At 37.2% G+C, this 12,655-nt stretch overlaps 1 protein-coding gene across 19 annotated transcripts in view; it reads left to right on the top strand.

Annotated features, from left to right (window-relative positions):
• LOC100402421 (DNA polymerase theta) overlaps positions 1-12,655 on the top strand; it is a 126,241-nt gene that overhangs the window by 33,906 nt on the left and 79,680 nt on the right. For 18 of the 19 annotated variants that reach the window (XR_013527600.1, XR_013527601.1, XM_078352042.1 and 15 more), the window contains 3 exons: positions 1,322-1,464; positions 2,502-2,706; positions 3,036-3,178. Coding sequence is in view for 17 of the 19 variants with exons in the window: in XM_078352042.1 (XP_078208168.1) it covers positions 1,322-1,464; positions 2,502-2,706; positions 3,036-3,178 (491 nt within the window). In the remaining 2 variants the exon portion in view is untranslated. The remainder of the gene's footprint in view (positions 1-1,321; positions 1,465-2,501; positions 2,707-3,035; positions 3,179-12,655) is intronic. The other variant, XM_078352045.1, reaches the window with a different exon arrangement.

Below are 12,655 nucleotides of genomic sequence, written 5' to 3'. Positions count from 1 at the left end.
CTAAAGCCTCCTATTCCACCATCTTGCTGACATGTTGTTTCACTTTTTCAGTGGTACCTATCTTTATAATCATTTCTGGGACAAATAGCCAGTTATCATCGAATTTATAGTCCCTTTACTTTATCATATCTTGATTCTCAGTTTGGCAGTTGGAAAGCATGATCTATACCTTCTCTTTGCCTGTGGTAGTAAGTACATTCAACACTGTGCCAGTTTTATTTTAAAAAGCATTCTTCATTTGGCTTTTTATAACCTCTTACCTGTTTTCTTTCCCACAGTATTGGATTTATTTTTGAAGAAGAGTTATGATTCTTTCTAGTCATAATTGTTGCAATAATACTTTGTATTTGTTCAAATCATATAGTTGCATATGGTTTTAACATGTAAGTGCTTTCATGTATGTTTGTTCACTCAATGTCACAATAAAGCATTTAGATTAATAAATGTTGTAATAAATTTTAGGTATCTACAAGTATTTTTGAATTTATTTTATCATCTATAACTAGTAAAACTTCACATTTGCATTTTCCTTTACAGGTTTGAAAGTACCTCTATTAATTACTTCACTATTCAATAATAATGGTTAATCCTGTAGGGGAAGAAAAAGACTTCTCTACTTTCTTAGGTTCTGCAGTTGGGACTTGCTAATTAAATGAACAGACAGATGAACAGGAGAAAAGGCATATACACTTTATTTGATGCTAATATTTTAATTTTTATGTGCATGGAAGCCATTAGAGAAAAGGATTGAAGACCTGAGAAACTGTTAAACCTGGGGTCATATGTAACATTTTAACAATGGGCAGTAAAAACTGAGAAGTGACAAAAAGGAAAAGGTATCTGATCTTCTAGGGGCAACAAATTATGAGAAGATAAATATATGGGGGGAACTAATGGAAGTTAGAAGTTATTTCAGTAAAATTTGTCTGTGCAGACCCATCTCAGTGCCGACCTGTCTCCAGTGATAAGGGTTGTTGTCCTGTATGGGAGAGGGAAGGGGAAATATCATCACAAAGAGAAAAATTCATTCTTGCTTTTAGGCAGATAGGGAGAGGACAAAGAGTTCTTTCTGTGTTTGCTGCTTCCCCGTGGCCTTCAGCTCAAAATAATCGTTGGGCTAAAGTGGCATAGTTTGGAGTAGCATATTCTGATCCCCTTCTGTCCAAAGTTCAGAAAATAAAAATAGCCATAATTTTATTACTATAACAACCACCATCATCTCTTGTCTCCTTTTAAATAAGTAAGGCAACTTAAAATCTCTTTAACTCATATCTTACAGAACTATATTGGGATTTTGCAAATGCATGTCTTTCGGTTATAGGTGAGAGTATCTTAATTTGTAAGAACTCTGAGAAATCAAAAGGCATAGCTCTCCTTCAGGGATCTCTAAAGCCTGTTTGCAGCTGTCTGCAAAGACAAGAAGGAGAAGAAGTAACTGCCAGCATGATACGAGCTATTCTGGAGGTAAAAGAGAGTTTGCTAAATTACCATTTGCTCTTTTATGCCTAAATTAAAGTGGTAAAATATTAGTAAATGAAAATCTTAGCTTTATGGATTTCTTAAGTTTTTGTTTTGTTTTGTTTTGTTTCTGTTTTTTTGAGATAGAGTCTCACTCTGTTGCCCAGGCTGGAGTGAAATGGCATGATCTCAGCTCACTGCAACGTCCTCCTCCCAGGTTCAAGCAATTCTCCTGCCCCAGCCTCCCAAGTAGCTGGGATTACAGGTGCACACTACCATCCCCTGCTAAATTTTGTACTTTTAGTAGAGACGGAGTTTCACCCTGTTGGCCAGGCTTGTCTTGAACTCCTGACCTGAGGTGATCTCCCTGCCTTGGTCTCTCAAAGTTCTAGGATTACTGGTGTGAGCCACTGTGCCTGGTGCTTTGTGTTTTTTCTGTTTTGTTTTTTTTTTTTCGGAGATTCAGTCTCGCTCTGTCACCTAAAGTTTCAGATGGATTTAATGCTTCATTTATTTTTCTTTATAAGAAAATATTTTATCTGCTTTAAGGAGAATTTTTCTGTTGTCGTTAGGTGTTCAACAGTTACAGTGAGTGGTGATGGAAGAGTTAATAAATGATCTCTACATTAAGATTCTAAAAACTTTTTTTTTTTTTGAGTTGGAGTCTTGCTCTGTTGCCCCCAGCTGCAGTGGCATGATCTTGGTTCACCACAACCTCTATCTCCTAGGTTCAAGCAATTCTCCTGCCTCAGCCTCCTGAGTACTGGGATTACAGGTGCACGCCACCACGCCTGGCTAATTTTTGTATTTTTAGCATTAACGGGGTTTCACCATGTTGGCCAAACTCATCTTGAACTCCTGACCTTGTGATCTGCCTGCCTTGGTCTCCCAAAGTGCTGGGATTACAGGCGCGAGCCACCATGCCTGGACCATTCTAAGAAAATTTTTTAAAATGAGAATGGAATTGCTTTCTATCTTTTATATCCAGAGGGCTCGCATGTTTTAGTAAAAAGTTACAGAAATTTTCAAATATTTTCTTTCAGATAATAGTTGGTGGAGTGGCAAGTACATCACAAGATATGCATACTTATGCTGACTGTACATTTTTGGCTGCAAGTATGAAAGAAGGAAAGCAAGGAATTCAGAGAAACCAAGAGTCTGTTCAGGTTGGAGCAATTGAGGCCTGTGTCATGTGGCTGCTAGAAAATGAATTCATCCAGATTACAGAAGCCAGTGATGGAACAGAAGGTAAGTGTGACTTCTCAGTTGCAATTTACTCACTTTTTCATCTTTAGTGAGTGTATGACTGCTCAGTAAATGGAAATTGTCTTTTCCTGTAGTATAACAGGAAATTGATTTTTGAGCAGTGTATCAAGTCATTTTTAGTAAATCAGTATCATATGTAGCAACTTCAGACAATCATTATAGAACCTGCTCATACATTTTCATGCACTGGATAAGGTACTATTTGTAAAATTTATCCGCCGAGAGGGTTAGCTTTGGAATACAGAAAGACAGTATTTTGTTTTGTTTTATTTTGAATGTTCCTCTCTTTCTTCACCTTAACCCTAAACCAGGAAAGGTGTATCATCCAACACATCTTGGTTCGGCTACTCTTTCTTCTTCACTTTCTCCAGCTGATACTTTAGATATTTTTGCTGACCTGCAAAGAGCAATGAAGGGCTTTGTGTTAGAGAATGATCTTCATATTGTCTATCTGGTAAGTTCTGTTGTCTTAACGATTATGTTTGTGGAAATAGGGAGAAAAAATAGATATAGAATCCTGAGCATCAGAGAGACCCTAACAAAACATCTTGTCTGTTTTCCTTGACTAGGTTAGTACTGGTGGGAATAGAGAAGAAATAAGAAGAGAATTGCTTTAAAATAACAATCTAAATGTTCTAGTTACCTTTTAATTTATTTTCTACAACTTCCTTTCAAAAACGATTTGAGTTGGTTTATAAAAATATGTATATATTACAATATATAAAAGAACAGCAAAAGAGAATGGGATATCAGAAAATTAAAGATAAGATCATGATATAAAACTCAAGCAAAGGTTGGGACACAAACGTGCATGCCATTAAGTCATGTCCAATGCTGGTGTCAACTTTGATACGGCTTTTCTAGCAACTAAAAGAAAGAGGGAAGCTTGATTACTCTTAATATTTGTAAGATAAAAAAAAACAAAACAAGTTTAGGAAAAACATTGCATTTCCCTGCGTAAGAGAAATTTAGTCCTAAAGGATACTTTGGAACTTACCATTGTTGGTAAAAATCTATAATAAATGCAATAAGGAATTTTAAAGGTTTATGTTAGACTAGAATGCTCTGTGAATACTATTTTGTATAACAGAGATTTTGATAAGAATTGGATAGTGTTGAGGTCATATTCTTTGGCAAGAACCTGATCAGAAATAATTAATTTTGTCAGTTAAGAGCAGATGCATGCATTTTGATAAGCAAGTGATAGAGGGAGGTGGGTACAATGGAAATTCTCATGAGAATGAAGGGGGCTTAGCAGGAAATGTGTTTCAGTAAAAAACACTAAGTAGTAAGCATAGGGGAAATGTCTACACAGTGTCAATTTTCTTTTCTTGCAAACACCTATAATACATGGGTGATAATAGGCTCAAAGGTCTGTGCCCAAGAATGCGGCTGGAAGGAACCTCAAAGCAGGTCTCACCAGTCGTCTATCATGGCCTTAAAAATAAGTCTCATTTATTACACAGCGGCTGATTGTGGGGTCTAGGGTCAGACTGCCTTAGTTCGACTTTCAGCCTCATCTCTTAGTAATTGCACAACCTTGATTAAGTACTTAACCTCTCTTAAGATTCCATTTTCTCATTTGTAAAATGGAGAAAACAATACTCACCTCAGGGCTGATAGTCTTTTGAATGTTTGGTGTCTGAATAAATCTTTAATAACATTATCTATTATTTCTAGTAAATTCTCCCATAAACATTATGTGAGTCATTTGCCAAATTACCTAACTATTCCTGTCCCCTCCCTAAAACATGTAGACCCTTGGCACTGTTAGTATGCTGAATGCTTGTGGTTAGTGATCTTGTTTACTTCTCTCACAGTTCAAGTTGGATGCCCTTCAAGAGTTAGTTGTGGTCCCAAACTTGTTCATGCCAGTTTGCTTCTGAGAAAATTAGGCTGAGGCAGAAGGATCACCTGAGGCCAGGAGTTTGAGACCAGCCTGGGCAACAGAATAAGAATCTGTCTCTACCCAAAAAAATTAAAAAGTAGTTGTGTGTGGTGGTGCATGTCGATAGTCCCAGCTACTCAGAGAGGCTGAGGCAAGAGAATCACTTCAGCCCAGGAGTTCTGGGTTATAGTGAGCTATGATCACACCACCATACTTCAGCCATGGTGACAGCAAGAGACTCCATGTCTTAAAAATGAACAAAAATGAGTGAGATAACTGAAAGCTTTGAGAAAAAGTTAGAGGAATCTAGACGGGGAAGAAAACAAAAGGATACTGCTTAAAGTTTATTTTGCAATTATCTTTAATTTCTTTTCTTTCTTTTTTTTTTTTTTGAGTCTCATTCTGTCACACATGCTGGAGTGCAGTGGCACAATCTTGGCTCATTGCAACCTCTGCCTCCCAGGTTCAAGTGATTCTTGTGCCTCAGCCTCCCAAATAGCTAGGACTACAGGTGCATGCCACCACACCTGGCTAATTTTTGTATTTTTAGTAGAGAATGGAGTTTTACCATGTTGGCCAGGCTGGTCTCAAAGTCCTGACTTTAAGTGATCCACCTGCCTTGGCCTACCAAAGTGCTGGGATTACAGATGTGAGCCATTTCACCCAGCCAATGGTTATCTTTAATTTCTAACTTCATATTACAAAACAGAAACTGGATTTCTTAGACAATGTATTGTGGTTATGGTTTAAGAAAGCCATGGTAAATTCCAATCAACAGACTCATGCTCAAAAGGCCTTGACCCCTAGCTCATTGACAATTAAAATATACTTATGTTTTAGGTTAGACAAAACATTCTGTGTTTGCCTGTATTATTTTATATTTTGAATATATAAAGCATTTCTGTGATTCAAAAGTCAGAACTATATCAACAGGAATAGTCAGAGAAGTCTGACTCCTATATCCATCCCTTGCATGCCTTTCCACCCACCTTTCGTAGATTACTGTTTTCATTCACTTTTTAATGTATCTCTTCTCTTCTTCTCTCTCTTTTTTTTTTTTTTTTTTTTTGAGATGGAGTCTCACTCTGTAGCCCAGGCAGTGGCACAATCTCGTCTCACTGCACAACTTCCACCTCCCTGGTCCCAGTTCAAGCAATTCTCCTACCTCAGCCTCCCAAGTAGCTGGTATTACAGGCACGAGCCATCATGCCTAGCTAATTTTTGTATTTTTCAGTAGAAACGGGGTTTCACCATGTTGGCCAGTCTGGTCTTGAACTCTTGACCTCATGATCCACCTGCCTCAGCCTCCCAAAGTGCTGGGATTACAGGTGTGAGCCACTGCGCCTAGCTACAAAAATTGCCAAGCATATTCTTCACTTTTTTATACAGCAGGTAGCATGCTGTGCTTGATATTCTATACCTTTTTTTCCTTAACAATGTAACTTGGAAATCACTTCATATCAATTGATTTTTTAGTCTTTTTCATAGCTCTACAATTCTGTTGTGTAGGTGGATGTATCATTGTTTATGCTATCAGTTCCCTATTGATGGACATTTGGATTGTTTTCAATATTTTGTTGTGGCAAACGATGCTACAATAAATAACGTGGTACACACAGTGTTTAGTTTTTATGAAGGTCTATCTTTAGGAAAGACTTCTGGAAGTAAAGTTGCTGGATAAAATATAAAACCATAAGTGGTTTTGGTTTTACAAAGTTGACCTCTGTAGAGTTTGTATTATTTTCCTGTTTTACCAGTGATATATGAGAGTAGTTGTTTTTCATGGCCTCACAAGTAGAGAGTATATTGTTAAGCTTTTGTATTTTTGAGTGTAGTTTTAATTTACATTTTTTTACATTATGAGTAAATTTGGACATTTTCCACATTTATATAAAATGTGCAGAATGGCAGTCTATAGAAACAAAAAGAACATTTAGTGCATTAGTAGTTACCCAGGGCTGGGGGAGTATGAGGAGTTTGAATGAAAATGGGGAGTGATTGCTGATGGGTGCAGGGCCCCTCACTTCCCTCTCCAGTGAATTGTCCATGTCTTTTGCTCATTTGTCTGTTGTATTTTTTTTACGTTTTAAAGTTTTTTTTATATATTAGGGAGATTGCTGCTTTGTGATATAAGTAGAAGGATTTTTCTCTTGGTTTTTCACTTTTCTTTTGTCTTTGCTTACTGTATGTTTTATCAAGCATTTAAAAAATGCAGTTGAATTTATGAATTTTCAAATTAGAACTTTTTTTGCTCTGAGATTATTAAGGAATTCACCCACATTTTCTTCAAGTAATTGTATAGTTGTGTTCCTCTATTTGAGTTCTGCTTCATTTGGAGTGTATTCTGGTATATGGTTCTTCAGTTTCATGTTTTTTTCAAAATGGCTATATGTAATCTAAGCATCATTTATTAAAAGGTTAATTTACATAATGACTCGAGATGGAAACTTTTATCTTCTGTATTAATTTCCATTTGTATTTGGGTATATTTCTAATTTCCAGTTGTCATTGTATATATTTCTGTTTCACTTCTTAGTCTGACGAAAGTCCAGTTTGACTGATTTTTGTGCCAGTACCTCTGTTTTCACTAAAAACTTTCTGGTATGGCAAGTTTCTCTTCATTGCTTTCCTTTTTCAATGTTCATAGCTATTTTGGTTGGCTTACTGTATTAGTCCATTCTCACACTGCTATAAAGAAATACTGGGAGGCTCAGTAATTTATAAAGAAAAGAGGTTTAATTGACTGATGATTCTTCAGGTTGTGCAGGAAGCACAGTGGCTTCTGCTTCTGGGAAAGCCTCAGAAAGCTTCCAATGATGGCAGAAGGTGAAGGGGAAGCAGGCACATCTTCTGTGGCTGGTGCAACAGGAAGAGAGTGAGAGAGAGGCGGGAGGTGCCACACACGGTTAAACAACCAAATCTCAAGAAGTCACTGTTGCAACAGCGCCGCCAAGGGGGATGGTGTGAAACCGTTAGAAACCATCCTCATGATCCAATCACCTGCCACCAGGCCCCATCTCCTGCATTGGGGATTATGTTTCAACATGAAATTCGGTGGGGACACATACCTAAACTATATAAGTCTACCTCTGGGCCCCTAAATCTCATGACCTTCTCACATTCCAAAATACAATCATCCCTTCTCAACAGTCCCCCAAAGTCTTAACACATTCCATCATTAACTCAAAAGTCCAAAGTCTCATCTGAGACAAGGCTAGTCCTTTCCACCTATGAGCCTGTGAAATAAAGAAACTAAATTACTCCCAAAATGCAATGGGGATATAGGCACTGGGTAAATACTTTCATTCCAAAAGGGAGTATCTGACTTGATCAGTTTGTATAATTCATTTTTATGTTGCTGGATTTGGTTGCTAGTATTTTATTGAGAATCGTTGCAGTTGTTTCATCTGTATTTATAAGATACGTTGACCTGTATGTAGTTCTCTTTTCTCATGATGTCTTTGTGTGGTTTTGGAGTAATACTAACTTCACAGTATGAATTAGGATGTATTTCTTCCTCTTCTGTTTTTTTTTTTTTTTTTTTTGAATAATTTGTTAAAGATTGCTATAATTGTTATTTAAATGTTTCGTAGATTTCACCACTCAAGCCACCTGGGCCTGGGCTTTTCTTTGGAGTAAATGTTTTGATGATTAATTTAATCTCTTTACTTGTTATAACTATTCAGAGTTTCTATGTTTTCTTGAATGGGTTTTGGTAGTTTTCGTATTTCCAGGAAACAGTCCATGCAGATTATCTAATTTGTTGGCATTTAGTTGTTCATAGTATTTCCTTATAATCCTTTTTATTTATGTAAGGATGATGGTTCCTCTTTTATTCTTGATTTTAGTAATTTGAATCTTCTCACATCATTTCCTAATCAGTCCAGCTAAATATTTTTCAATTTTGTTCTCTTTTCATTCTTGTCTGTTTTTGCTTAATTGATTTTCTCTACAGTTTTTTACTCTTTATTTCATAAGTTTCTACTTATTATTTTTCTTCTTGCTTTGGGTTTACTGTGCTGTTTTATTGGAAGATGAGGATTTTGACTTGAGGTCTTTTTTTAAAATATACAAATATCAAACTATAACTTTCCTTTATAGTACTATTTTCACTATATCCTGTAAGTTTTGGCATATGTTTTCATTTGTCATTTCCGTTCATTTCAAGGTACTTTGCAAATTCTATTGTGATTACTTCTTTGACCCATTGTTATTTAATCATGTGTTCTTTAATTTCCACATTAAAAAATTATTTTCGTGCTTTCTATGTTTATTGTTGTCAGAAAATATACTTTGTATAATTTCTTTGACATTTATTAAGGCTTGTTTTAGTGCCTAGCATATTGTCTCTCCTGGAGATTATTTGATGTGAACTCAAGAAGAACGTGTAGTCAGCCCTTTGTATCTGTGAATTCTGTATCTGTGGATTCAACCTACCACAGATCAACAATATTTTCTGGGCTGGGTGCGGTAGCTCACACCTGTAATCCCAGGCGTGGTGGCACTTGCCTGTAATCCCAGCTACTCGGGAGGCTGAGGCAGGAGAATTGTCTGAACCCGGGAGTCAGAGGTTGCATTGAGATCACACTTTGTACTCCAGCCTGGGTGACACATTGAGACTTAGTCTCAAAAAAACATTTTCTGTACGGAACTTATAGGTTTTTTGGTCACTTATTCCCTAAACAATACAGTATATTAGCTATTTACATAGTACTTACCTGGTATTAGGTATTATAATTACTCTAGATGATTACTCTAGATATGGCAGGATGTGCATAGGTTATATACAGATACTATCATTTTATATCAGAGACTCAAGCATCTTGTAAATGATATAAAATGATTTTAAAAATAAAATCACGGATTTTGTTATCTGCAGGAGGTCCTGAAACCAGTCCCCCACAGATAACAAGAGACAACTATACATTCTGCTATGGTTTGGTGGAGTTCTATAGATGTCCCTTTGGTCTAATTGACTTAGAGTGTTACCTTAGTCTTCTATTTCCTTTTGATTTTCTTAGTAGTTCTATTCATTGCTGAAAGTCAGGTAATGAAGTTTTCAACTACAATTCTCAGAGAATTTGTTCCCCTGTACCTCTTTTACTGCTTTTTTGAATAAAGGGAATATTTTCTAGTATAGTCATGAATTGTTTAAGGAGAGTGAAACATGCTGAGAATTGCATCGTCAGGCAATTTTGTTGTTGTGTGAATATTATAGACTGTACTTATAAAAATCTAGATGGTATAGCAGGCTGTACACCTAGGATATATGGTATAACCTTACTGCTTTAGGCTACAAACTTGTTTGGCATGATATTCTACTGAATACTGTAGGCAGTTGTAATACAATAATAAGTATAATGCAACATACTAGACGTTTTGATGACTATGATGTCACTAGGAAATATTAATTTTTCAGATCCATTAAAATCTTATGGGACTGCTATCATATGCAGTTTGTCATTGACTAAAATGTCATTATGCAGCACAAGACTATGACATTTAAAATTTTTACATTTTTCTCTGTATTTTTTGGCTTTTTTTAGTGGTTACTCAAGGGATTATCAGGTACAGCTTAAAATTTATACTAATTTAATTGCAGTGAGATATAGAAATATTCTATTTTGAATAACTTTTTTTGTGCCACTGTTACTACATCATTATGTGTTACAAACCTAACAGTGTGTTTGTTATAATTAGTATTTTATGTAATTTAATATTTTTAGAGAAGCTGAGAGAAGAAAGGAGAGCAAATATACATTTACATAGTTTGGTTCATTAACATTTATATTTACTATTGTGTTTTTTTCCTTCATTTATTTCTGTGGATTTGAGATACCATCTCTTGTTTCGTTAGTCCAGTACAGCTTTGCTTCTACCTGCCTCCTGTGGGCTGATACTGCCAAATACATTGTAATTTTTATATGTTATAGGACCAACAATACAATTATATGCATACTGGCAGGGTGTGGTGGCTCACGCCTGTAATCCCAGCACTTTGGTATGCTGAGGCAGGTGGACCACTTCAGGTCAGGAGTTGAGACCAGCCTGGCCATGGTGGCAAAACCCCTATCTTTACTAAAAATAGAAAAATGAGCCAGGTGAGGTGTTACATACCTGTAATTCTAGCTACTCAGGAGGCTGAGGCATGAGAATTACTTGAACCTGGGAGGTGGAAGTTGCAGTGAGCTGAGATTGCACCAGTGTACTACAGCCTGGGCAACAGAGTAAGACCTTGTCTCAAACAAACAAACAAAAACCTAATACATTACAATCATATGCATATTGTTTTAAAAGTTGCTTTTTAAATCAGAAGAAGAAAAGAGTAATATGTAATGATACTGTTTTTATATATACCCACATAATTCCCTTTGTTGATTCTCTTTTATTTTTTTGTTTGGAATTAAAATATGGTTTTGGGTGAGTTTCTTTCAATCTGAAGAGCTTTCTTTAGCATTTCTTTCTTTCTCTCTTCTCTTCTCCCCTCCCCTCCCTTCCCCTCCCCTCCCTGCCTTCCCTTCCCTTTCCCTTCCCTTCCCCTTCCCCTCCCCTTCCCCCCCTCCTTTTTTTTTTGAGACGGAGTTTCGCTCTTGTTACCCAGGCTGGAGTGCGATGGCGCGATCTCGGCTCACCGCAACCTCTGCCTCCTGGGTTCAAGCAATTCTCCTGCCTCAGCCTCCTGAGTAGCTGAGATTACAGGCACGCGCCACCATGCCCAGCTAATTTTTTGTATTTTTTAGTAGAGACGGGATTTCACCATGTTGACCAGGATAGTCTCGATCTCTTGACCTCGTGATCCACCTGCCTCGGCCTCCCAAAGTGCTGGGATTACAGGCTTGAGCCACCGCGCCCGGCCCCCCTTTCCTTTTTTTTTTTTTTTGAGGCAGAGTCTCACTCTGTTGTCAGGCTGGAGTGCAGTGGTGCAATCTCTGCTCACTGCAACCTCCGCCGCCTGGGTTCAAGCAATTCTCCTGCCTCAGACTGCCGAGTAGCTGGGATTATAGGTGTGTGCCACCACTCCTGGCTAATTTTTTTTTGTATTTTTAGTAGACACAGGGTTTCACCATGTTGGCCGGGGTAGTCAGATTTCGTTTATCTGGGAATGTTTGTTACACTTTTATTTTTGAAAAATGACTCTCATTTTTATAAGATTCTTAGTTGACGCTGGGCATGCTAGCTCATGCCTGCAGTCCCACCACTTTGGGAGGCTGAGGCAGGTAACTGCTTGAGCCTAGAAGTTTGAGACCAGCAACATGGTGATACTCCGTCTTTACCAGAAAAATACAAAAATGTGGTGGTATGCAGCTATACTTATAGTCCCAGCTACCTGGGAGGCTGAGGTGGGAAAATGGCTTCAGTCCAGGAGGTAGAGGTTGCAGTGAGCTGAGATTGTGCCACTGCACTCCAGCCAGGGTGACAGAGCCAGACCCTGTTTCAAAACAAAACAAAACAAAACAAAAACCAATGTTTAGTTGACAGATTTTTTTTTTCTTTGAGCAGTTTGAATATGTCATCTAACTGTATTCTCTGGCCTTCTTGTTTCTAGAGAGAAATTAGCTCTTAATCTTATCGGGTGTTTCTTATATATGATGACTTTTTCTTGCTGCTTTCAAGATTTTTTTCTTCAGTTTTAACATTTTGACTGTGATTCGTCTTTGTGTGGATCTCTTTGAATTTATCCTGCTTGGAGTTCACTGAGTTTCTTGGATATATAGATTAATGTTTTCCATCAAATTTGGAATACTTTTAACCATAATTTCTTCAGATATTTTTCCGTTTTCTTTCTATATTCTCCTGGTACTCATTGTGCATATGTTGGTACACTTAGTGTTTCCCATATTCCTTTAAGGCTCTGTTCATTTTTTTCTCCTTTCTCCTCCCCCGCTGTTAGTTAGCATAGTCTTTATTAATCTATCTTCATGTTTGCTGATTCTGTCTTATGCCATCTTGGATATACTGTTGATCTTGCTAGTGAATTACTGATTTTAGGTCCAAGTTTGGTGGCTCACACCTTTAATCCCAGCACTTTGGGAGGCCAAGGCA

The sequence above is a fragment of the Callithrix jacchus genome, chromosome 15, assembly GCF_049354715.1.
Source record: "Callithrix jacchus isolate 240 chromosome 15, calJac240_pri, whole genome shotgun sequence".
Classification (NCBI taxonomy): Eukaryota; Metazoa; Chordata; class Mammalia; order Primates; family Cebidae; genus Callithrix; species Callithrix jacchus.
The sequence above is the reverse complement of the archived record's forward strand: the minus strand, read 5'-3'. Positions and strand labels throughout refer to the sequence as shown.